We start from the raw sequence: 27,806 nt of genomic DNA on the forward strand, positions 1-27,806 counted from the left end.
GTTCCCCAGACATACAATCACCTAATTTTTGACAAAGGAGCAAGAAATCCTAAGTGGAGCAGGGAAAATCTCTTCAACAAGTGGTGCTGGCAGAACTGGTTAGCCACTTGCAAAAAAGCGAACATAGACCTCCAGTTAACATCATGTATGAAGGTAAAATCCAAATGGATTAAAGAGCTTGATATCAGACCTGATACCATAAGGTATATAGAACAACACGTCGGTAAAACACTCCATGACATTGAGACTAACGGCATCTTCAAGGAGGAAACTGCACTTTCCAAACAAGTGGAAGCAGAGATCAACAGATGGGAATACATTAAGCTGAGAAGCTTCTGCACCTCAAAAGAAATAGTGTCCAAGATAAAAGAGCCACCCATCGAGTGCGAGAAACTATTCACCCAACACCCATCAGATAAGGGGCTAATATCCAAAACATACAGGGCACTGACAGAACTTTATAAGAAAAAACATCTAATGCCATCAAAAAATGGGGAGAAGAAATGAACACTTTGATAAAAAAGAAATACAAATGGCCAAAAGGCACATGAAAAAATGCTCTTCATCACTAATCATCAGGAAGATGCAAATCAAGACAATGATCTCACACCACAGAGATGGGCATACATCACAAAGAATGAGAATAATCAGTGCTGATGGGGATGTGGAGAGAAAGGAACTCTTATCCACTGCTGGTGGGAATGCCGTCTAGTCCAACCTCTATGGAAAGCGATATGGAGATTGCTCCAAAATCTGGAAATTGAGCTCCCATTCGACCCAGCTATTCCATTCCTAGGGATATAACCTAAGAACACAAGAATACAATACAGAAACCTCTTCCTCACACCTATATTTATTGCAGGACTATTCACAATAGCCAGGCTCTGGAAATAACCAAGATGCCCTTCGACAGACGAATGGCTAAAGAAACTGTGGTACATATATACAATGGAACATTATGCAGCTGTCAGGAGATATCAAGTCATGAAATTTTCCTATATATGGATGTACATAGAATCTATCATGCTGAGTGAAATAAGTCAGAGGGGGAGAGAGAGAGAGAGAGAGAGAGAGAGAGAGAGAGAGAGAGAGAGAGAGAGAGAGAGAGAGAGAGAGAGAGAGAGAGAGAGAGAGAGAGAGAGAGAGAGAAAGAGAGAGAGAGAGATGCAGAATAGTGTCACTCATCTATGGGTTTTAAGAAAAATAAAAGTCATTTTTGCAACAATCCTCAGAGACAATGAGAGGAGGGCTGGAACTTCCAGCTCACTTCATGAAGCTCACCACAAAGAATGGTGAGTGCAGTTATAGAAATAACTACACAGAGAACTACCATCAACATGTGAATGAATGAGGGAACTGGAAAGCCTGTCTGGAGTACAGGTGGGGGTGGGGTGGGATGGAGGGAGATTTGGGACTTTGGTGGTGGGAATGTTGCACTGGTGAAGGGGGTGTTCTTTACATGACTGAAATCTAATCACAATCATATTTGTAATTAAGATGTTAAAATAAAAGAAAAATTAAAAAAAAGAATTATAGAAGAAACTATTTCTGATTGCCAATGAAGTTAGTTTCTTGGAAACAAAAGGTAGCGTATCCTCGCTACTATACAGTAGAACAAAAAATTGAGAAAAAAAATCAAGAGTTTGTGCAAAGAAGAGAGGACTCATTAAATGGAAGTTTATCATGTTGAAGACAGCAACTCCATCAACTTGAAATGAAGAGCAAGATTTAAGAGTTTAGGACATGAAATGAAGGTAGTGTAAGTAGCATTCAAGTTGGAAGGAAAAGCTCAAAAAGTACAAAGGCAAAAAGTAAGTAGAGAGCACTGAGAAAAGAATGAGGAACCAGGTACTAAATTAAAGTGATCTGCAGCTTCAGTTTTCGAAGTTCCTCTAATGGTCTGCTCTTCATTAGGAAGATGGTTTTAGCAATAAGGAAAGACTACAAAAATGATAAACAATTTAGATGTTAGTATAATGTCCTATAATTATTCATTTCTTATATAAAGTTTTCTTAGAATATTTTAAAACTCAAGTACTATTGACAATTTCATGTGGTTTCTTAGGTGTGGGGGGATGAATTTTTTTTTTTAGCTTTCTGAAATATTCCACAGATGGTTCGTTTAAATAAAGAGACTAGATAATTTATCACTAATGAGTTGAAAATCCCTCTTTTAAAAAATGGGAAGGCCTTTTCAGGTCATCTTTTGATGTGCCATATCATGTGTCCTGAATGATTTTACCCAGAGGAACTAATTTATCAAAGCTTAAGACTGCAAACGTTAAAAGATTTAGAAAGCTGTATGCTAGTTTAAAAAGCAGAATGCAGTATTTAGCAAACATGAGTCACAGGCTACAAAGCAGGGTTCATGACAGGGAGACAGTGATGAATGGGATTAAACCTAATTGAGGTTTGGAACAAAGTGATGGCAAAATTTTTCTTTTGTTAGTATTCCTGTTAATATGTAAGTGAGGAGTTATTTAGAGAATGAATGTCAAATTAAAATTTAGTTGGCAAAGTTCTAAAGTGAAATCAAGTATTAATATATGCATTGCAATAAACACTTCTGGGCTACAAATGATTGATACAATTACTGTACTAATCATAAATCTGGATTCTATCTAACAGTTTGTGACTCATGGAATTCACAGTTGCAAATGATACAGGTGAATGAACTTTAATTATTTAAAAGATATGCAATCTCAAAATACTAGTACTTTACCAAAAGTCAATACTTTGTAGACCTAATTGTAGTATTACATAAGACATCATTATATTGTTTTTGTTTAGGGCCATACCGAGCAGTGCTCAGGATTTATTCTTGACTATAAAGTCAGGGTTGACATCTGGTGGGTCTTGGGAGATTGTCGAAAAATCAAACCTTGCTTCTTGCAAGGCAAGCATCCTACCCCCACTGTACTATCTTTCTGCCACCAGACACACTATATACAGACAATATCAGTTATGTAAGAATATATATTTTCACACATTTTCAAGAATTATTGTAGTCCTTTCAATTAATCCAAAAATTTGAGTAAATCAACCATAACTCTTTATACTTGCCTCGATGGTACATAATAGATGAATATTTATTCTTTCATGTCATGCTTATTTAAACACGGAGAAAAAAGGAACAATAAAAGAATCTTACAGGAATATTTGCAATTACATACAGTTACACACTTAATCTGATCTGTTTACATGGACTCTAGGGTAATATAAAATTGATTGAGGATTAGAGATTGACTTCAATTCTATTGCAACTAACAAAATTGTTGCTGAATGAGCAAATACATGGTTAATTAATAAAAACATGTACACGGGGTACAAACATTTTAAAAAGGAAAAGTTAAAGAAGGAAATATTACTAAATGTAAGATTCCAGATGAATAATGAAGAAATTTGACTTTTTCATTTAATGTCAGAAATTTTATCAGTTCTATAAATTGCTGCTGGCAGCCCATTGCACATGGAATTCTGTGTATTTTTTGCTTCTGAGAACCAAAATAAGTCATGTTTTACCCCAAGTCAACAGACAACTCATCTGATTGAGTCAAATAAATATCAAGAATGTATTAAAATTAGAAGAGGACTAACATTTTAGGCTACTTAAGAAAACTCAAAGTAGGGGCCGAAGTGATAGCACAGTGGCAGGGCGTTTGCCTTGCACGTGGTCGACCCTGAAGGGAACTGGTTAGATTTCCTGCCTCCCATATGGTCCTCCAGTCTTTCAGGGTTGACTTCTGAGTGCAGAGCCAGAAGTAACCCCTGAGCACCACTGGATATGGCCCAAAGACCAATCAACCAATCAATCAACAAATGTAAAGCTTTTTAAAAAAGAAAACTCAAAGTAGTATACTCAGTATACTTAGTATACTTAGTATACCTAAGTACTAAATATTATACACAGGGATAGCTTTAATAAAAAAACACACCAAACATAAATGATGAAAATTTAAAAATTTTGCTGACAAATAGATAAGGTTTGAATAGAGATTATTATAAGAGAAGATTCGATAGAAAATAAATTTATAAATATATAAAAAAATCTTTTTGGGGCTGGCGAGATAGCATGGGAGTTAGGGCGTTTGCCTTGCATGCAGGACTGTGGTTTGAATCCCAGCATCCCATATGGTCCCCTGTGCCTGCCAGGGACGATTTCTGAGCATAGAGCCAGGAGTAAACCCTGAGCGCTGCCGGGTGTGACCCAAAAAACAAACAACAAAAACAAAAAATCTTGATTCATTGGGTTTTGAAGGTTATTATTTCACATATTTTCACATTTTTTTTTATTTCTGAAGTTTGGGAGATAGCTTAATAAGTAGGCTGAAGAATGTAAACACCTAAGAGTCCAAAATTCAATCCCTAGCACCACAACATATCCCCCGAGTATAACCAAAAGAGAACCGTAGGCCCCAAACAGGGAGTATTCTCCTGTGTACTGTCAAATATGCTGTGAAAATAGAGAATTATAAGTCTACATATCTATATAGTACATTATGCCAACAATTTGGGTTCAATTTGGGCATGGTGCCCCAAAGCTCCACCAAGGTTACTGAGCAAAGATCCAAGAATATGCCCTGAGCATCAATGGGTATGGCCTGAAAATATACAAACAGAAATAAAAAAAGCTACTACCTCGAATGACAGAGATGAAAAGAATGGAATTGAAAACCAATGAACAGAATTATAAATCCTGCTGCCTCTAATACTATTCTGTCATAAGGGCGGTCTGTCAATATAGTACACAAAATAACAAGCTCTTAGAAAATTATATCGGTTATATGCAGCTAGACTTTTAAATGTTTATATAAAAACAAATTAGGATAAAATAGAAATGAAATTAAAATTAAAAACAATATATAGATAAAAAAAGACCTTCTGAGGAAAAATAAAGCTATTTTGTCTTTACTACATTTAAAAATAACAGTATTAAAAAGATTTTGCAAGCAGAATAAATGAAACCTGAATAGTATTATTCACAATATATAACTTATAGCAAAGTGATAAAGACCCTAGACAATGCAATTCTTTTTTAGGACTTTAAATGTCACCTAAATGTTAACAACTCTTAATTTTATATTTGGGTTTAGACTTTTCCTGAAGGCCAGGCTTTTATATGCGTTGATCAAATTATTTATATTTGCCTAAGATATACTTTGATGTATCTTAGACAATTTCAAAGTAACCTAAATAAAAATAAACAGTCTTCTACTAAGCTTTCCTTATAAAACTGCTGCATCTAGTTTGTCCCACTTTATTTTTATTTTTATTTTTTTTGGTTTTTGGGTCACACCTGGCACTGCTCAGGGATTACTCCTGGCTCTATGCTCAGAAGTCAGCCCTGGCAGGCACAGGGGACCATATGGAATGCCGGGATTCGAACCACTATCCTTCTGCATGAAAAGCAAGCGCCTTACCTCCATGCTCTCTCTCGAACTCCCCCCCCCCCTTTTTTTTAAGGTAACTTGATTCTTTCCATTGCTACATTCAAAAATCTTATTCTTGACCTTTCTTTCCCTTGTATCTCAAATCCAATTTGTTGTCAGGACAACCTGCTGATAGATTGTATTTTTAAAATACACTATAATTTGAGCACCTCTCACTAATTTCAGTTACCAACCTGATTGAGTCACCACCATCTTCCATCTGGGTTATCACAGTAGTTTCCCTGCTTCAACTCCTGCCTTACTACAATTTGATCATAACACAGCAATGAGAACAATGTTCTTAATATTGCTTCAAGTCTTTAGAAATGCAATAAATTTTATTATCCACAATTATTTTGAAATTATTTTAAGACTAAAAATACTTCTAAGTGGATCACATTATACCCTTCCCCTTCAAAATTGTTCATCTTTGATATTTTATTAATATAAAAATATGTAATTCATGAAATGGTCAAGAAGTACTAAGCCAATAGTTAACCTATAAAATAATTTGAACAAGAAGTATTTTAAGGAGCTGGAGCAATAGAATAGCAGTAGAGCTTTTTTTTCTTGCATCCAACAGACCTGGGATAAACCTGGGTTTGATCCCTGGCTTCCATATGGTCCCTTGAACCTGCTAGGAATAAACCCTGAGCAATGCTGGGTGTGGCCTAAATACAAAACAAAGAAAGAATTAGATTAAGAACACAATATAAAAACTAAAGTCCACCCTATGATATATTTCTATAAAAAAATACACTTACAAAATCCAATATATCTTCAAAAGTATTTCATTTTGAAAATGTTACATAACAAAATTAACCAATTAAGTATTTTTGTTTATTATTGACAAGGACAATCTATAACTACAATGAGGATTTTAAACTACATGACTTTTAAATAAGTATTAATTATCATTATATAGCAAGTAGGCAGCATTTGTTTTGATATTTAAACCTACTGCCTCTCTAACACTTTGAATAGGTTATAAAGAATGCCTTAAGGCCCAAAAAGTATAAGAAAACCAGAAAATGTCTTCTCTACAAAGATCTCAACTAGCACAGTTCTAGCAATGACAAGGTTTTATCAAAAGAAAAAGATTTATGCCTATAGATATATTATCTGTAATTTTCTTCCCATTCATTTTAATTTAAAAAATAATAAGAGACATGAGGTAATTCAGGCTAACCAATCTTTCTTTCCTTTTTTTCCATTTTTTAAAATAATATCACAGATTTATACCAATCTTTCAGCTAAAGGTTTCTGAACTATATGGGCAGAATATAAAAATAAGAAACCTGCTCGAAAGCATAGTTAGACAACAAGCTTGTGAAGAATTTATAGGAAAGGTTCAGGAAAAAGTTGGATGTTAAGGATAATAATTTCTTTTAGAGCTAGTTCAACCTAGAGGTTTGCTTATGCTGGAGGAGGAGGCAGAAAAGAACAGCAACATTCTTGAGAGATCTGTGAAACTGGATTGCTGGAACTGGAACAGAGCACCTACTTAAGGGAATCCTTCCTAAATCCAAAAGGCTAAGTTGGGATTCTATAAACTATAGTAGTCCATAGAATAAATCAAAAGTAAGCAGGTTCTTACAGAAGCTCTCAGTTCAAAAGCAAGAAGTCCTATTGATGGAAGGTAACATTATCAGAAGCCTCAAAGTATTTTCTATAACCAATTCTGCACACATCTCCCTTATGCACAGAAACTAGCCTGCATTCATAGAAGCAAATTCCACATGAAAGAAAATCAGCAGAAGGGCCAGAGTGACAACTCAGGGGGTAGACCTTTTGTCTTGCATGCAGATGACCCAGGTTTGATCCCTGGCATTCCATATGGTCCCCTGAGTCTGCAAGGAATGATTTCTAAGGGCACGCCAGGAGTAACTCCTGACTAAAGTTAGTGTGTGGTCCCAACACCAACAAAACAAAAACACTAACAAAAGATAATAAATATTGACTATAAGGTTTCAGACATGAAAATTGTCAAAGGACTTAAAATAATTAGGCACATAATATTCACTATTAGCTTTAGCAAGGTGAAAATTCTATATATTTAAAGCAAATGTGAAATCCTAGAATTAAAATATTATTGAGATCAAGAACTTGATAATTACCATTGACACAGGAGAAAAGAGAAAGTAAACTGCAGAATATATAAAAATTAAATTTTGGGGAGAAAAAATTAATAGAAAAAGGAAAAGAATAAAAGACATAAAATAATGAAAAGGTGCCAGAAATATAAGCAGCATCCTGAAATTAGAAGAGATGCAAAAATGACAGAAGCAATATTGTGTATATATACAACAGAAAATAATTATATAAAACATAAGAAAGGTACTCTGGACACTGAGAAAGTTCTATGAATCTGTATGAGAAGCAGAAATAAAGTGACAGGAGTGATATAGCTTGAAAACTACTAAATGACAAAACAACTAAAATGCAAAGAGAAAAGAATATTTAAAAAATGCAGAAACCAGATTACATTCAGGGGGAAACAGTATGAAAGTTGATTTCAGCAGTAACAATAAAGACTGAGGTCCAATTTGCAATCATGCCAGAATGCATGTGGCTCACAGGAGAGAACAGTTAAGAGTAAAGGGGTAGCAAACACTATCAGGTAGCCAGATTCTCAGAAAACTCCTCATAATAGAACATGTAAATGATTTTTTCCTGCATAAGAATTAAAACATTTAATTAAAGAGGTTAAGCAAAAAAGATTTAAATGCTATCACTAAAATGAATTCTTTGCATTTGAGCATAAAAAAATCATTCTTTGAAACCCAAAGTAATCTACCGATTCAAAAGAACAAAGATGTATCAGAAAAAATGAACTAACTTTACAATGTTGCAGGTAGAATGACTGATGGCCCTGGTCTACCATCAGGAATGACTCTTTAGCATAGAGTCAAAAGAAGCACTTGAGCACTATTGGATACAGTCTTAATACTTTCTACCCCAAGATTTAAAAAATTCATACACACCACAAAGAACACCACTTATGTTTAAGGATGTAAAGTAGTAGTACCAATGCTAAAAGCCAGTTTTACGATCAAAATGTCCTATGAGGGGCTGGAAAGATAGTTTAGTGGGTAAGGTTAATGGATAAGGTGGTTGCCTTTCCATGCAGCTTACCCCTGAGCACCACGAGGAGTAATCTCTGGTTGCAGAGCTATGAGTAAGTCCTGAGCTCTGATGGGTGTGACCCCCAAAGACCCAAACTATAATACAAACAAAAGGTCTTATGAACACTTATTTAAGGAGCTAATGATCGATTTTTCTGTTAGTAGAGTAACAATAAATTTGAAACCAACCTATATTATAGAACATATATAGTAAAGCCTGCAGCACCTCCTCCAGCATGTGCAGAATATGATTGAAAGCCTGGTCTCCCGCTGCAGTAATTACTAAGAATATGCTTTAATGCCTTAATTTTACCAAGTATAAAATAATCCTTCAGCTTCTTTGTTCACAGGAGGCCTTGGAAACAAAGGGTGGACATCCTAATTTTAAAACTTGGTGGTCAATCATACTGGATACCATATACAGTGCCCATTATGCCAATGTCTCAATACTCCACTTCCTTTTGTTTATGTCTTCTGTTAGGACCCAAAGCATATGATCATTCAGACCAATGGAAAAGTCAATGGCGCACTAGACTTATGCTACAGGTCCCACTCATCGAAAATGTTTTGGTAAATCACTACTTCCTTTTTTTCTCTTTCTTTCATTTTTCTCTCTTCTTCCCTCTACTTCTTTATTCCTCTATCCTTTATCCTTCTTCATCAATTTAATCCACTCCAAAAAAAAAACTCTCGCTGTCAGTTACTCTCTCTCTTTTTTTTTTTTTGGTTTTTGGGCCACACCCAACAATGCTCAGGGGTTACCCTGGCTGTCTGCTCAGAAATAGCTCCTGGCAGGCATGGGGGACCATATGGGACACCGGGATTCGAACCAACCACCTTTGATCCTGGGTCGGCTGCTTGCAAGGCAAACGCCGCTGTGCTATCTCTCCGGGCCCGTCAGTTACTCTTTAGGAAAGATACCTCTATACTTAAGATGCAGCAAACGATTCTACATAGAGTAACCACATCCTATAGTCCTCACCACCACATTGCGTAGTACTCTAGATGCGAAAACTGAGCTTATCCTAAAAGCTCCAGCCACTATATAATCCTAAAACCTTAATTTAGGAAAGACCAACCCATCAGTGATGAAGAGTCTCGGAAGTGGAAAACCCTCCAATACCGACACACAGGCCCAATCCTCTCTAACTTATTTTTACTGTATTTATTTATTCTTTTCTCTTCTCTCTTATCTTTTGTTTTCCCTTCCTTTCTCTACTAAGCCATATCTTAACCAATTACTTATCTTTTCTTAACTCAATCCTATCTTCAGACCTAGCCTATGAGGGTCAGGCCTCCAACAACCTAAAAATAGAAAACTAATGTCTGTCTTTATGTGGGGATGAGGTAGTAGACAGTAGACTCCTCTGATTGCCAAACCTAAATGGTAAACAAGCCATGCCTAAATTGTATATAGCCACTCTTAAGTATTACCCCCTCCCTCCCTTCAGCAATCCTTCAAGCCTCTCATTCCCCAATCCTGATTCATTATCCTTCCTTATTTAATCCTCTTTACCCTCAGTTATTTAACCCAGTAGGTACCAGGACCAACCTCCTGCTCCAATAAACGACCACCAAGCTCCCAAATCGAAAGGACACCCTCCCAGTCCCACATCACATGACTCAGCAAGAAATTAAAACCAACATACCTGCTGACTCATGCTTGTAGGCCCTTCTCACCCTCCTAATCGTGGACTATTGCATGCTACTGATTCAGCCCCAGAAGGACCCCAGCCCAAGAACACTTCCCACATGGGTTACAAATAATTTCGCAAACCCAACAAGAAACCACGTGTGATGAAAAACTGCCCTAGATTCCACCCCCCACAGGAATATCTCAAAAGACTCAAAGTGGAAGCCTATTATTTCCTTTATGTGTTTAATACCTCTATAATAATACCTCCTAGTCTGGTCATTGTCAGAAGTAAGTAAGCATCGTAAACAGCATTTTTTCTTTAATGCCCTTTTTAAATGTATTTTTATTTATTGCTTCTATAATATATATAATTTTTTTTCTTCTTTCTTTTCCTCTCTTTCTCCCTCCAACCCCAACTGTTTTGTTTCTGCTTGGTACGAAAACCTACAAGAAAAGTCTTGCCTGGGATAAAAGCTCAGGTCAAACCCAGGGCACAGAGGTTGCCTCCAAATTCACCAGCAATATAATATATTACCATACCCTTTTGCATAGGCACTCTAAATAAAGGGAAATGTTATGCACAGGAAATAAGTTCTTATCTACTAGGGATTAGAACCCATACTTTTTAAAATACAGGGATGTCTCCCACCCTGAACATGTCATGTGAATGGAACCTAGACTCGATGTGATTGGACAGGACTGTCCAATCCAGAACCCCGGATCCCAAACGTGGAACCAACACAGGTCCCAGCAACAGCACTGGGAACCAAACTCCTCCTGGGGAAATTCCAAATACCGAACCGGCACCAACTTGCATCAGTTTTAACATGATATCCTGACATGAGGAAACGGCAACAACTTGAGCTAAGAGAGGGCTGCCCTATCTCATCACCTAACTGTATGATGCAATCAGGAGACATATCATCCTTTGCCCTAATAAGCAAACACCAAAATCGCTATCTACAGAAGACTGACTTTGACAAACATGGACTGGGCAGAACCTATCAAGAAACCAATGAGGAAGTTCTTAGCCTAGACCTCGGCCTAAGATTCATACAAAAACCAAGATTTCTAACCCCAGAGGTCTGACTTCGAAAACTGTGATGGAGCAGAACTTTTGGAACAATGCTGAAAGAATATATCCTAGGCTCTGTCTTAAGATCTGAGCAAAAACCAAGACCACTAATCACTGAAGACTGATTGCAACAACAGCGATGAAACAGAACTCCTAAAACTGTAAAAAAACCAAAAAACACTCTCTCCTTGCCTTCGCCATATTACCTACGCAAATAACATGATCTCCAGCTACAGAGGCTAGATGTCATCACCCACACCCGAGTGAAAAGTTTCCTGGCACCATAAAAGGACCTTGGAGTGTATAAATGAATGAGTATGGAACCTGTAGTTGTTCCCATGGTTGTATGCTTCAGGGGCAGAGAAACCCTTTATCTCCTAGGCCAGTGGTCGGCAATTTTTTTTTTTTCAACTGAGCCAAATCTTGCCAAAACCATGATTGAAATTTATTTTGAGAGCCCACAGGGCGCGCACTGACAGCTAGGAGCAGAGTCCTGACTCCTGGAGCTGCCGCCTGGCACACAGAAGAGCCAAATTAAAAGTATAGAGCCAAATGTGGCTCATGAGCCGCAGCTTGCCAACCACTGTTCTAGGCCAAGGGAATTCCCGTTCTAATTTCTCCAATGTTTACTGTTCATATGGAAAAAAAAAAAAAAAAAGAAGAAACACCGTTTTTTATTTTTTTAAATATTTTTTTGGGATCACACCTGGCAGCAGGGATTACTCCTGGCTCTACACTCAGAAATTGCTTGTAGCAGCAGGCTTGGGGGACCATAGGGGATATCGGGATTCAAACCATCACCCTTCTGCATGCAAGGCAAACGCCTTACCTCCATGCTATCTCTCTGGCCCTGAAACATCATTTTTTAAGAAGTTGCTGGTCTTTTTTTTATTTTTCTCTTGTTTTGTTACCTTTTTCTTCATTTTTCCCTTTCTTCCGCGAAATGGATATAACATTTAGTTTTTCTTTCTTTCCTTTTTCTTTTCTTCTCCCATATCTTTCCTTTTATCTCCAAGAAAACATTACTGGAATCACTGCAATCAACCTCATAATTTGAGGGTAAAAATGGATAATACCGAGACCAGACAGTCATATGTTCATATGGTGAAAATAAAAACTGTTCAGACACGAATACCAAATTCAAAATCAATGACAAGAGAATTGATACCCAATCTACAGCAAGCTGTACAAGGGGGGAACAGATGTACTAGCATTACGAGGGTAAAGGAAGGAGATGTGGGATGCATGCTGGGAACAGGGGTGGCTATATTATAGCACAGAACCAATGCCTGAGTCCCCCACAAAAGTAAAATAATACTGTTTTTATTTCTAGAGTTATTTTAGTTCAACAATGTGTAACCAAGTTAAGACCCCTAGAAGGCACTGATTAAATGAACTAATTTTGATGCTTATTTTCTCTATTAACTTTCACAAAATAGCCAAACCCATTAAAAAATTAACTATTGAGCGACTGATTTATAAAGAAAAGAACTCATTAGAAATGCTCCCATTTACTTACTAAAATAAAAGCTGTACTTACAAAGAATAGATTGAACTGGTTTGAGCTGTGGAAAGTTAAGAAGAACAGGCATCTCTGGTAGGTCATTTTGTTTTGCATGTTCAGTAGTTTGGTCAGCCCAAACTACGACTTTTTTTCTCTCTACCAAGTGTTCAATTTCTTTGAAATCAGCTTCAAAAGAGGTACTTGACAGGCCAGCCTCTTTTATTGTAGTATACAGTTTTCTTAGGGTTGGAAGTAAGGCGTTCAAAACTCTAAATATACAGGAGGTAAAAAGAAACACTTACATTTTGTAAATACATTATTATTATTTTATAAAACACTAGAAGTATTAATTAATCACTAAATTTCCTATACATATTTTTTAAAGATTAAAATATTTGAGTAAAGAGGTATAAGACAAACACTTTAGGACAAACTCTAAGGATACATAGATATTCTTAGAATTTTGTATTACATGGATTTAGAACACAAAAATAAAGACATTTTAAAGAGGGTGCCTAGTATGAAATGAGGGCTTCACACATGCAAAGATAAGTTCTATTATAGATATATTCTCAATCTCCAAATTCTAAATATTTAAAGTAAAATGCTTTTAAAACTATAAAGCACTATAAAAATTTAGATAGAGAAAAACCACCTTTTATATTTTTCTACGTTTTTGATCTAAGCAAGCTTTCTAAGGCTGTTAGACACTAAAAAAATAATGTATCTGATCACATAAAACTCAAATATTTCTGGCAGTATAAAAGTGAATTTCTCCTCTTCAGATGCTTTAGACAGTCTTTAAAATTGTAGAGTAGGTACATAATATACTTACGCCTCTGTCTGCCTATGTTGCTGTTCTTGAAGACCAGCAAGATCTATTATATGCTTAATTTGCATTTTTAAATCTTTGTTCTGGAGGTGCAAATGGTGAAGATAAAGATCTTTACTGAGTTCCTGAGAAAACAATGCAAGTCATATTTCAGATACTTTTAAAAATAACAGACCCTGAGAGTCTATTCATAGCAATGAGACTGATAAGATAGGTAATTAGTAAGGCAGAGGGGAAATCTATTTAAAAACTATAATAAAGTATTAAATACATCTCAGAAAATGGGTCAACAGTTGTCTTATTAAGGAGTTCAGCCTTAAAAAAAGAGAATTTCCAAACATATCTATACCTCTGGGATATGGCCATTTTGACCTATGAGTGCCATTTCATTTTCCACATGATAAAGCCAACTAGTATTCTCATCAAATAGCTTCAATTCTTCCTTCTTTTTGTTTTCGAGGTAGCAGCGACGAGTTTTCAGCATTGCAAGTCTATGATCTCGTTTGCAAGTAGCCTGAAAAAAATTATAATATTCAACCTAATAGTTTTGATATTTGATGTATGCAATGTTATTAAGATAATATGTTTTCTTCTAGGTATGTAGTTGATTAAGACTATGCTTTGTACTTAACACTATTTCTCCCTTGAAATCTCTTAATACTCTTGATTGCAGAAAAATAGGAAATTGAGTTGAGTCACTTTTATTAAATTACATGGTGAAAGTTTATGGCCTTAAAAAATACAATGGAAAAATTAAAGACTATATATGTTTTTGTACTAAATACAGCTTTTAAGTACTACTTTTGAAAGTTCATCTAAGGTCCATTCTATCTCAAATTAAATTCAGATACACCTTGCTTTTACATTTCTTTTAAATTTGAAAGATTTGAAGAAATAAAGTATTAGTATGAAAAATTTGAAGTATTAGTTTGAATTAGCCTTGATTGGCTGCTTCAAATGACAGAAAACAGCACTTATTAGGATTCTTACAAATATCTAACAATGAGTTGATTGAAGACATATAATAGATATTCTTAATATTTCTGATGTTTTTTGTAGGCCTGAATTGAGACCAAAATTAGACTTTCCGTGTCTTAACCTGAAGGGTTTTAGGCAGTGAACTCAATAACTGAACCTCAGTTGATTGATTCCCATCAATTTTGAAGCAGCAAACTAACTGAATAAAAAGATTAGGAACTACATTTAAATTTAAACAAAGAACTCACCTACTTTAGAAGATAAATTTTTATTCCTTATATATTTTGAAGATTTACAAACATTTTGGCGAAATAACAAAAATAATTTTGTTTTTATTTGGATAAAGGATAGTCACACGAAGATGGCTACCAAAAAGTCACAGTCAAATTTTAGATAGGTAAAATTTTTTTTTATTTTTTGTTTTTTTTGGGCCACACCTGGTGATGCTCAGGAGTTACTCCTGGCTATGCGCTCAAAAAGCGCTCCTGGCTTGGGGTACACCATATGGGACGCTGGTGAATCAGTCTGTCCTAGGTTAGCGAGTGCAAGGCAAACGCCCTACCGCTGTACCACCACTCCAGCCTTCTAGATAGGTAAAAAAAATTAAAAAAGATGGAGTCAGAGCAATAGCACAGTGGGTAGGCCATTTGCCTTGCACACAGCTGGTCTGGGTTCAATCCCTGGCATCCCATGTGGTTCCCTGAGCCTGCCAGGAGTGATCTGATTGCAGAGTCAGAAGTAACCACTGCGCATAGATGGGTTGTGGTCCCCAAACCAAAACTAAACAAACAAAAAAGATGTCTGAAGACATAGTCTCAATATCAGTTTGGTCAAAAAGATCCAGACAAAATGGTTGACAGGCACTGAATGAATTCTCACCAACTATTGTGACTTCTATAGTGAATTCTAATTTGGTAAAGAGCGAGAATGAAGAAGAGAGAGAGCAAATGAGAGCAAGAGAGAGAAGAAAAGGGAGAGTGAGAAAGAAAAACTATGAGTGAGAGAAAGAGACATACAGATCCAGACATTTTCTTATTTACTAATATAACAAAATGAACCACCAGACTTAAGCTATGAAGGATATGTGATATGCTATAAAAGAGTTTCTCTTATATGGAGAATCCTAAACAATACCAAAAATTTTAGGGATCTTAAGACTTTCAGAGAATTCATAAAAGCAAGACTTTAAGTCAAAATTATATGAGAAGTGATTAGCCTGTTACATTTTTTGTTGCATTTTGGACTCTATATGGTTGTGCTCAAGGCTCTCTTCTGGCCCTATGCTGAGGGATCAATTTCTGGTGGGCTTAGGGGACCATTTGGGGTGCCAAATATCAAACCCAGGTTGACTGCATGTAAAAAAAAATGTCTTCCTCACTGAATCTTTTCTTGTGTGTGTGTGTGTGTGTGTGTGTGAGAGAGAGAGAGAGAGAGAGAGAGAGAGAGAGAGAGAGAGAGAGAGAGAGAGAGAGAGAGAGAGAGAGAGAGAGAGACCCAGCAACTCTGCACTCAGAAATCACTCCTTGCAGGCTATGGGGACCATATGGGATGCTGAGAATCGAACCGAGGTCGGTCCTAGGTTGGCTGTGTGCCGGCAAACACCCAACTCCTGTGCTATCACTCTGGCTCCCTTTTATATTCTTTTTCTCCTGTTTATCATTTTCCAGAGGCTAAAGAATAGCACGACAAAACAGCATGCAACTAGCTATGAGAATATAGTTCATATAAAGTCAGGCATTAGTTATTAGATTTGTGGGACTGTAAAAGTCATGTGACCATCTTTGAAAAAGTAATCCCCTTTAAAGTGCTACACAGGTTGCCATGTAAGAGATCAATCAGTTGTAAAAAAAAAAAATATATATATATACACATACATATATATATATATATACACACACACACATATATATATATATACTATATATTTGCAATGTTAATATTGGTAGAAGAAATGAACAATATAAATAAAAACTCTTTGAGGCCTTGAGGTCATCAAAAAATTTTTTTCTTTTTTGGTGTTTTGGGCCACACCTGTTTGATGCTCAGGGGTTACTCCTGGCTAAGCGCTCAGAAATCACCCCTGGCCTGGGGATCGAACCGTGGTCCTTCCTTGGCTAGCATTTGCAAGGCAGACGCCTTACCTCTAGTGCCACCTCACTGGCCCCGAGGTCATCAATTTTTAAAAGTAGAGCAAGTTCTAAAACATGCCAATTCCACTCTATCACCGTAACAGAAGATAGGATATATGACATCTTAACTTTTCTTCTGCTTGTTAAGCAGGTGTGAAAACTTAGCCAAGTAAATCTCCCTGAGCCTTCAGTCATCTAATATGAAAATAAAAATACTGTGCCTGTCTACTGAAGGAACACAGTTAAGTCTGAATTATATCTACTTTGCTTTACCACATATGAAAATGTTCTCTTAGAAGGCAGTGAGAAGAATCTGTAGGTCTGATCGCAATAATATTTATAACCAAATAGACCCTATCAAACAGAAAATTCCAAAAAATGTATCTTTTTGAGTATTTACCACTAAATTCCAATTAAATACATCAACTATGATGTTTTACTAGGGGTTCATTTAACAAGGTCTCGGACTGAACCATTACAGTGATATTAAACACTTAGAAATAGGTCTAAAACATGTGTTGAAGTAAAATGTTTCCCATGAAGATTTCAATTAAGCTTTAACAGCTCATTAACAAAATCCCTAGAACAGCTCAAAAAATCCCGAGCAAGAACAAATATATAGGTTTAGAAATGGGATTAAAACTGTGGTTAGGGGCCCGGAGAGATAGCACAGCGGTGTTTGCCTTGCAAGCAGCCGATCCAGGACCAAAGGTGGTTGGTTCGAATCCCGGTGTCCCACATGGTCCCCCGTGCCTGCCCGGAGCTATTTCTGAGCAGACAGCCAGGAGTAACCCCTGAGCACCGCCGGGTGTGACCCCCCCCAAAAAAAAACCAAAAAAAAACCAACTGTGGTTAGGGCCAGAGTGATAGATAGGATAGAGGTAGGGCATTTGCTTTGCATGTGCCTGACACAGGATGGACCTAGATAAGATCCCTAGCATACCAGATAGTCAGTCTCCTGAGCCAGAAGTGATTTCTGAGTGCAGAGCCAGGAATAACTCCTGAGCGTCACCTGGTGTGGTCCCCAAACCAAAAAACAACAAACAATAAAACCCCTGAGGTTAAACACTGCATAATACAAAAGAACTGTTAACATGGTAATCTCATTTCATTAAAAAATGAAGATTATCTTTAATGATCATAAAACTGGGGAAGATATTCACTTTAACAAAAAATAGGAGGCCATACTCTAAAATCATTTATAGCTAAATCTGTGTTATGAAATTCTTTTAGCACTTCTGATAAATGATTTAGCAACTCTTTTGGAGAGGGTCCAAGACAGAAATAAAATTCCTTGTCTTAGCAAGTAGTATAGTAAGACTAAATTTTGATACTTCTGTGTTAAAACAAAACAGTTTCTCAAGGTTTTCCAATAATTCGACTACAACAATTATATCAAGTTTTCTTTTTTTTTTTATTATTATTACTACTGCTTACTGTGTATAAGAAAAACGTTAAAAATTGGAATGGTCTCACACTTCATACACTATTATAATTATGCTGTTTGGGCCAACTGATAAATGATAGGCTACCTAGAAATACTATTCCTATATATTTTTTTCTCATTGAAATATGTCCACCATCCATCCATTCATCAGGCTACAACCTGATATGACATCCTAATTGTATTCAGGTTTCACCATATGTATCAGGGTACTATGTGTATTGTAGGAATGGGGATCGACTTCTTGCAAGGTAAGCAACGTAAGTCCTGTGCCATCTCTCCATCCCATCCCATTGATATTGTGCAAGAGCTAGTATAAGTATGATCTATTCACCACAAAGCCTTTCTAAATAATCAGTATTGGAAGTTGCTATAAAGATAATAAAAAATAAGAGAGATGAAGGACTTTCCAAGATCTTAATAGTTTTATGGCATATGGAAAGTAATAAATTGGGTTTATAAGAGTGAATTTCCAATCCATGAAGCTGTACACAATAAATATCCAAGATAATCTTTTGGTGTACTAATTATATTTCAAGTACATTATTTAAAAAGGAATTTGCAACAAGGTATAATAAACATATTCGATTTTTTTTTTCTTTTATTTTAGGGCCATACTCAATGGTGTTTATTCCTGACTTAGCTCAGGGATCACTACTGGTGAGTTTGGGGGACCATATGAGTGTTCTGGGGATTTAACCCAGGTAGCTCCATGTTAGGCAAACACTTTACCTGCTCTTTTGTAGTTTCAGTCCTTCAAATAAATTACTAACCACAATAATAAATGCTGATATTTAAGTAGGTACTGATGATAACTGGTATGACACATTGATAAATATTTCATGATTAAATTCTAAGATCATCACATTTTTTTCATTTCATAAACTGAGAAAAAGTGGAAATGCTCCTGTATTCAAAGTACTATATTTAAAAAAATCACCTTTTTTTCACGAGAGGGAATGTGTTTAGGTCATACCTAGTGGTGCTCACTGCTGGGGATCAAACCTAGGGTCAGCTGCATGCAAAGCAATTGCTATCTCCTCTGTACTATCTTTAAGGCTCCTTAAAGTACTCTGAGGACCAGAAGCCAAAAAGATTATTACAGGGGTTTAGGTGCTTCTTTTGCATGCTGCAATCCTTGTTCATTCCCCAGCACTGTACATGGTCCTCCAAGAATTACCAAGAGTGATCCCTGAGCACAAAGCCAGGAGTAATCCCTAAGTAATCTTGGGTATGTTTCTAAACTTCCTAACCCCCAAATGAAATCTGCTGGTTCTTAAGCACCAAAGCTGCATGAAATTTTTATAAATATGTATTACTTCTGAGAAAGGTGGGAGAAGACATAATAGGAGGAATTAATTATAATAGGAGGAATATAATTAGAAAATTATTACAACAGAAATAATGATATGATTACACAAAATAATTAAACTTATCTTAATGAAGACTAAAATTGGGGGAAATAATTATCCAATATTTTCAAGCTGCTTATTTGTGATGTACATTTCTTTCTTTCTTTTTTTTTGTTTAGTTTTTGGGCCACACCCGGTGATGCTCAGGGGTTACTCCTGGCTATGTGCTCAGAAATCGCTCCTGGCTTGGGGAAACCATATGGGACGCCGGGGATCGAACCACGGTCCTTCCTTGGCTAGCGTTTGCAAGGCAGACACCTTACCTCTAGCGCCACCTTCCCGGCCCCTGATGTACATTTCTTCCAGCATTTTTATATTTGTAGATATGGATGATTAAGAAACCCTGCTATCGGGCCCGGAGAGATAGCACAGCGGTGTTTGCCTTGCAAGCAGCCGATCCAGGACCAAAAGGTGGTTGGTTCGAATCCTGGTGTCCCATATGGTCCCCCGTGCCTGCCAGGAGCTATTTCTGAGCAGACAGCCAGGAGTGACCCCTGAGCACTGCCGGGTGTGGCCCAAAAACCAAAAAAAAAAAAAAAAAAAAGAAACCCTGCTATCAATACCTAGAAACAAATATCTAGAAGACTAGAAACACCTAAGTTTCTTACATTCTCTAACATTTAATTAATTATACATTTCTTACATACCCTTTCTATTTTATCGTCTGAACACATCATTTCTATTTGCTTGTGGCACTGTTGTTGGTAGAATGATTTTAGTTCATTTTCTTTAAGTAACATTTCCAACTTCAGATATTCTTGCCTGCTTTCTTCTCGATTTTGGAACAAACAGTTCAAAATTTTTTGAAATCTACCAAAAATAAGTAGAAGCCAATATAGTGATAAATGACGCAAATTGTAAAGAAAAGCAGAAACAAAAGAACACATGGTACTTACAATGTTAGACAAAATGAAAAACACCAAATAGGTGCGGATTTCTGATTGAATTACGAAAACATTTGCAAAAGAGTATTAACTTTACTTTTATTTCCTTGGGTTTCTCTTTCTGTCTCCCAGAAAAACCACATGAGTTTACTAAATAATAAAGAAAGGTAAAGTAAACTTCTGGAATTAGCCATAAACTGCATTTTTTTCTAGGCAACATGGATAATTAGCAAAAATAGAGCATTTTGAACAAATAGTATAGGGTTTGTTAAGGTGCTCGCTTTGTATCTCACCAATCCAGATTCAAATCCTTGGCACTGCTTATGGTCCTCTGATCATGGCCATGGGTCACGCCTAAGCAGTTTGGTGTGGCCTCACCCAATCCACAATCCAATTTTGTATTTAAGTATAGGTCGATAATTTCGACTTGCAGTTTTAATATACAAGGCCTCATAAACTACACAGTCTTGTGTATTAAACTGGTATTGGTTTACTAAGAAGCACATGGTGAAGAGTAATTCAATGGTAACCCTATGACCCATTAGGGAAAAAAATGACTACAAAAGCCATTTCTCTCTTTTTCTTCCAAATAGATTTAGAGAGTGAAAATCAGAGAGTTTGAGACTTCAAAGGTAAAGACCTCACAAGATGAATAATAACTCTTATGTAAGTACTAAGAGGAACTTGCCATCTTGTATCCTTGAGGATTCGAAGAAGTCTGATCACAGAAGTATTCAAATTTCATACAAATATCTTTATATTTTTAAATCAATGACATGTCTGAGTTATAATAATAGTATAAACAAATCACATATGGACTAAACTCTCAAAGAAAAATTAACTATGAAGCCTTTAAAATAAATGTGTAAGAAAGTTTGTGCATTCAAAAATAAATGTTCCTTGGTGATACTTTTATATATATTCGTAAGGATCTGTGGTTTCAAAACACTGCCAATTTACGTCAGTAGTTCTTAATGAAACTCTATTGGGAATGAATATAAGCCACAATACATTGACTTTAATGCAGTTTTATCAAACTGATAAATATTTCATAGGAAATATATACGGACATTGCAATTTCATTGTATTATATTACAACATTGCTAATGCCAGTAAATGAATTGACAAGTTATCTTTAGGTTATACTTAAAGATAATTCCTTAGTTTTCTGTAACATTTTATCAAAGGTCATAATTATTTGTCCGTTTTCTAATTTTGTGGTCAGACTTATTTTAGATGGTATTTTTTAGTGATTAGAATGAAAAGGGAATTGGCACAAATAGCTTCTAGACACTTTCTTAAACAGAAAGAGTTCTAAGTGATTAATATCATTTAAGACATTCAAGTAATATAGAATAAAAACTTGTACAATTAATTTTATGTGAAAAATAAGTACTGAGCCATATAATTTTCCTAACCACAGTGAAATTTTATGTTTTCTATATTTAAAAATAACCGTGTCTCACATTTATGATCATATTCATTAAAAGGTTTTGAAAGGAAATACTGCTAAATATTTACTATAGATAAATTTTTCTGTTATTTAGGATTTCTTGGAATAAAGGAATGAACATTTACAGCAGGGGTCTCAAACTCAATTTACCTGGGGGCCGCAGGAGGCAAAATCAGGATGATCCTTGAGTACAAAGTCAGTAGTAAGCCTTGAACATTGGGGGGTGTGACCCAAACAACTAAAACAAAACAAAACAAAAAAAAGATTCCTCCAGGGCAGGGCCACAAAATGTTGTATGGAGGGCCGCAAACGGCCCGCGGGCCGCCTGTTTGAGACCCCTGATTTACAGCATTAAATAAATCTGTGTTAGTTAAGTGTATAATGGCCTAAATGTATAAAATATTTTTATTAGTTTTCTCCATACTTACTTTTGAGGAAAAATTAGGAAGGGCAAATGATATATATTCTTTATGCGAGCAAATAACAATTATTTAACTTTGACACTGTGGTTTGCACTATTGCTAAAGAAGGGGTACCATGTACATCACTTTATCCCCTCTTTTAGCATCCAGTTCTTGTCCAGAGATTAGTTTCAACTATCACTGTCAAAGTGGACCATTCACTACCCTAACTGCATTCACCACTATTTGTGGCAAGCTTCTTACCATGGATTGATCTTCCTAATTCTCATCTCTATTGTCTCTGTACATTATAATCATATATCTTTCATTTTTCTTCTTTTCCACAACTGAGATTATTCTATGTCTATCCTCTCCCTATGATTCAATTCACTCAGCATAATAATCTCCATATCCATCATGTATAAGCAAATTCATCAATTCAATTTTTCTTTACAGCTGTGTAGTGTCCCATTGAGTAGATGTACCACAGTTTCTTTAGCCACCCATTTGTTCCTGAGCATTTGAGTTGTTTACATCTGACTAATGTAAATAGTGCTGTGATGAACACAAGAATGCAGAGGGCTTTTTGCATGGTGTTTTTGTGTTCCTAGGGTATACGAGTCATTCCTTCCATTTCATGTGCTTCATCAATTATAATACCAGCACACAAAAATGTTCAAGTTCGAGAAAAAAACTTGAAATAATTGAATTCACTATCTGAAGGGGATTTAAAATTAAAATAAATGTTCTTGAAATCAAATTACTGCTTTTGTATCTTTATATTTTATGGCACATCTAACAGTGCTCAGGGGCTACTCTAGGCTTAGTGCACAGAGGTCATTCTTCTCAGGGCTTAGAGGAACTGACAGGGGAGCAAAATTCAAGCATCCTGCAAGCAAAGCATTTACCATCTGCTGTCTTCCTGGCCCAATAATTAAAACTGTTAATAAAGGAATCCAGAAAAATTAAAATTGATTTTTGATACTTCCATATACACAAAATAAATTATGTAAAGAAAAAATTGTAATCTAAGGAAGGTGAATATAATATAAAAAGTGAAAATATAAAAAGTAAAATCGAATATAATATAGGGACTGGAGTTTTAGTAAAGAGTGCACTGGTATTTGCCTTGCACTCAGCCAAACTGGGTTAAATTCCCAGAACCCATATAGTCCTCTGAGCCTACTGTGAGTGATCCTTAAGCACAGAGCCAGGAGAAAGACCTGAACACAGCTGATTATGGCTCAAATATAAATAAAAATACTAATATATTTCTAATCTCTAAGATAGAATCTAAATATTGTATAGCAGGTGTTGAGAAAGCTCAGTAAAAAGATGGGTCAAAAGCATACATCTGGCCTTATGCTCAATTTCTGGCGCCTAATAGTACATTCCAGACTCCCTAGCACTACTGTACCCTGAGCAGCCTAGATGGGCTCTGGCATTGAATCCTTCAGACTACTGATCCAGTATCACTGGGAGTGGCCTATGGGTATGCTTAGCAATGTTTGGGAACCACTCAACCCTCTGACAATAAATTAAAGAATAAGGGAGATATAAAAAGAGGAGTAAAATATGGATTCCAAGACTAGCCACTAGCTAGTTAAAGTTGGCTCAATATTCACAGAGTACTATTGAAAATATATTAATATATTATATATAATATATAGGACAATATATTAATTATATTGATATACTAATATATTTTATAAAATATATTAAAATATATTTTATGATTTCTAAATTATCCTTTTTGATCATCTATGTGTTTGCGACATGATTACTTTGCATGCAATGATAATTTCTATTTTTAAAATAGGTGAAAAGCATCTCTGAGATGCCCATTCAAAGTTGTCTAAACTCAGCTGAAAGTTGTGAAGAGTTTAGATACAAATAAAATGTATATGAATGATACAACACTATCACCTGTAAGTTTACTTGAAGGTTTTTGTACCCTTTAACTCTTCTGATCAAACCTAACACCCAATGAAATAGTATTGAGAGGTCATCAGAAGATGATTAGATCAGAAGGCTAAAGACTATATGGAAGGGATTTGTCTCCTTACAAAAGCAGAGGCTCAAGAGACCTCCTTTTGCCATACATGAGGATACAAGGTCAGCAGGCTCTTGCCTGACATGCTAACAATTTTATTGAGGGATTTCCAGGCTATATGCTGCCCAGTCTGTCACTCTGTGCATGTGTGTTGTGTAGTTTTGGGTTATGTTCAAGGAACTCAAGGGTTGCTAATGAAAAATGATCAGGAGACTATAGTATTGAAATTAGTTCTCCTGCATGCCTTGGAGTTTTCAACTTTGTCCAGCCCTTATGACTATTTTTTTTAAGTTATAAAACTTGTGTTTAATTTATAAATTTACAGCCCTTTTAACTTTTAAATTTGTGGGAGAGGGGAAATTCATCTCATATCTAAGGATGCTCAGAGTTTACTTCTGGCTTTGTACTAAAGGATCATTTGTGGTGATGTTTAGGGATCTTTACCCAGCGCAGAGGATCAAATTTCATACAAGGCAAGTGACTTAACCCCTATGTAACCACTCCAGCTACTGTGATATTTTCTTTTTTTTCCCCCCTTTTTCTTTATTTATTCATTTGTGGGGGTATGTCACACTAGCAATTAGTAATCAGTTCTGGAGGGCTCAGGGGACCATAGGGATGCTGAAGTTCAAACCTGGGTCAGCTGCTTGCAAGGTATCCATACTCTCTCCAGTCCCTGTGACAATTCATTTATTTTTTTTTTTTTTTTTTTTTTTTTTGGTTTTTGGGCCACACCCGGTAACGCTCAGGGGTTACTCCTGGCTATGCGCTCAGAAGTCGCTCCTGGCTTGGGGGACCATATGGGACGCCGGGGGATCGAACCGCGGTCCGTCTCCTAGGCTAGCGCAGGTAAGGCAGGCACCTTACCTCCAGCGCCACCGCCCGGCCCCGACAATTCATTTATTTACTTTTGTTTCTGGGCCACACCCAGTGATGCTCAGGGGTTACTCCTGGCTATGTGCTCAGAAATCGCTCAGAAAACACCATACTACTGCACTATTGCTCTGGCCCTACCGGGACAATTTTTTTTTTATAGCAGTCTGCTAAACATTAATATCATAATGATAGAACTGGCTTTAACCTTTTTAAATTTAACCTGGGTACAATTTCTCCTTAATATCATTTAACCATTGAAATGATCCGATTTCCAAAGTATGAAATGAAAGAATGAGCGACTTTCTCAATTCATCTGAGAACATATACAAAGGCATGCTACAAAAATGATAAAATATTTCAATATCCTTAGAACTAAAAATTCATCAAAGTAAAACCTTTGTTAATTTTACCTTTCAATTTCTTTTTGTTGAGGATTTGAAATCGGTAACAATGCTTTACTGTTATCAGTAAGTGTTTGCTGTTCTTCATACATCCTTAGTTTTTCTTTTAACATTAAAATCTAGTAGAAAGAGACACGAGTTAAAATACAAGTTATTTTCTACATTATACATAGCTACAGCAAAATGTTAGCAGTAAAAATAATTAAAGTCAATGAATTTTAACTGTAACAGAAAAAGTGTCAAATTAAAATGACAGAATCTGATAAATGAAGAAGGAACATTAATATGAAGTGAAACGAGTAGACATACCTCTTGTTTCTGCTCATTACAGATCTTTAAGTACTGAGTTATGTGATTGTTGAGATTAAGAACATTGCTTTTCACCTATTTTAAAAATAGAAATGATCATTGCATGCAAAGTAATCATGTCGCAAACACACAGATGAACGAAAAGGACACTAAATTTTATGAAATCAGAATGACAAAATGTGACACTCATATACAATTATGCTCATTTTTAAACCTATGACAATATAATGTGTTGAACAGAGTAAACTATAAATATTCATAAAGAAATCCCAAAACCATTACTCATAATATAATAAAATTGTTCGTTTTTTCCTGACTTCAAAACTCAGAAATAACTTCAGTTATATCCATCCGTAACTTGAACTACTTTTCTTATTTTTCTCAGAATAGCATAGAATAGTGGACAAAATATCAAATTTAAGTACAAGTATATAATATCAAAAATTGCCTTTTTAATTGACGTAAAAGTATGCACTTAAAACTGAGAACAGGGTTGTTTCACAATATCTAGAGCTAAAAAAATGCCATTCTCAATGAGTATGTATAAGGATAACATGGAAAAGGCCTTTAGTACCTAGATGTTACACTCTTTCCCAACTAATTATATAGTAATAGCATAGTAATGTTTCTCTATGAAGACAGCAAGTTGCAATTTTTCTAATAAATTTTTTGAGCCATACCCCGTGACACTCAGGGGTTACTCCTGGCTATGTGCTCAGAAATCGGCCCTGGCTTTGGGGGACCATATGGGATGCTGGGGATCGAACCAAGGTCCGTCGTAGGTGAGCTGTGTGCAAGGCAAACGCCCTATCACTGTGCTATCGCTCTGGCCCTACAAGCTGCACATTTTTATAAAATGATAGAACTGGGGAGAGAAGCCTTTAGTTAAACATTAGGGTCCCTTTAGTTGTGCATGCAAGGCAAATGCCCTACCTCCATGCTAATTTCTCCAGCCCCTATCCTATGATTTTTAAAAATAAATCTTGTATTACTTTTAAACTATCTCAAAGTGTTGGGAAAAATCCTGACCCAGAAAATCATTATATATTGATGGATCAATATATAAATTGCACGAGGAACTAAATTATCTTATATGTAAATTATTTTAAGCAATCATGCATAGAAAATAAATTATTTTAACAGCTCTAATTTTTTTTTATAAAAATCATAAAAATATACATCCATTGCCTTACAAGAGAGGCAAAATAAAATAAGTACACTTACAGAAGATTTAATGTCCTTAGCACGGTTAGCATACTTTAGAGTGTTATATGTGTCATCATAGAACACAGAGGAAGGACTAACAGCAGCTATCATTATAGTTTGACAGTTTCCTCCAAGAGAATCTTTTAACAAGCGAGTAAGCTTACTATTTCTGTATGGAATATGCTGATTCTTTCTCTGAAAGAACAAAAAAAGAATTCTTATGTCATTTTCCACATTTAAATGTGATTCTTAAATTCTAGAAGAATTAAACTTTACCCAACCAGACACAATAAAACTGGTGGTTGAAAAAATGATAATAAGCAGTACAGAACTATTAAGCAAATGAATTAAAACAAATTTCTACTTAAACACTATATTCCCATCTGAAAAAGTATTCCATCCAAAAAAGCTAGCAATGATTAATATCACAATATTAGTTAATTAGTTGTGATAGGTGTAACAGGCTATCTAAAGAGATATCATCAACAAAAAATAAAGTATAAAAAAGACCTATCTAAAAAATCTGTATTATTTTCAAAACTTTCCTCAGCCTAAAATCATTCATAAACAAAATGTCAACATTTTAAAATTTATTTTTAAAATTAATCAGAATCAAATGGAACATATGTCCTATATAAATATTTTAGAATAATAAGAAT

At 35.7% G+C, this 27,806-nt stretch overlaps 1 protein-coding gene across 1 annotated transcript in view; it reads right to left on the reverse strand.

Annotated features, from left to right (window-relative positions):
• Window positions 1–27,806, reverse strand: part of KIF18A (kinesin family member 18A) — a 63,809-nt gene that overhangs the window by 24,008 nt on the left and 11,995 nt on the right. The window contains exons 6-12 of the mRNA XM_049780082.1: window positions 27,166–27,342; window positions 25,942–26,016; window positions 25,642–25,751; window positions 20,212–20,374; window positions 13,951–14,115; window positions 13,605–13,726; window positions 12,806–13,038 (exon numbers count right to left, since the gene is read on the reverse strand). Coding sequence (XP_049636039.1) covers window positions 12,806–13,038; window positions 13,605–13,726; window positions 13,951–14,115; window positions 20,212–20,374; window positions 25,642–25,751; window positions 25,942–26,016; window positions 27,166–27,342 — 1,045 coding nt within the window. The remainder of the gene's footprint in view (window positions 1–12,805; window positions 13,039–13,604; window positions 13,727–13,950; window positions 14,116–20,211; window positions 20,375–25,641; window positions 25,752–25,941; window positions 26,017–27,165; window positions 27,343–27,806) is intronic.

This window comes from Suncus etruscus, chromosome 9, assembly GCF_024139225.1.
Source record: "Suncus etruscus isolate mSunEtr1 chromosome 9, mSunEtr1.pri.cur, whole genome shotgun sequence".
Lineage (NCBI taxonomy): Eukaryota > Metazoa > Chordata > Mammalia > Eulipotyphla > Soricidae > Suncus > Suncus etruscus.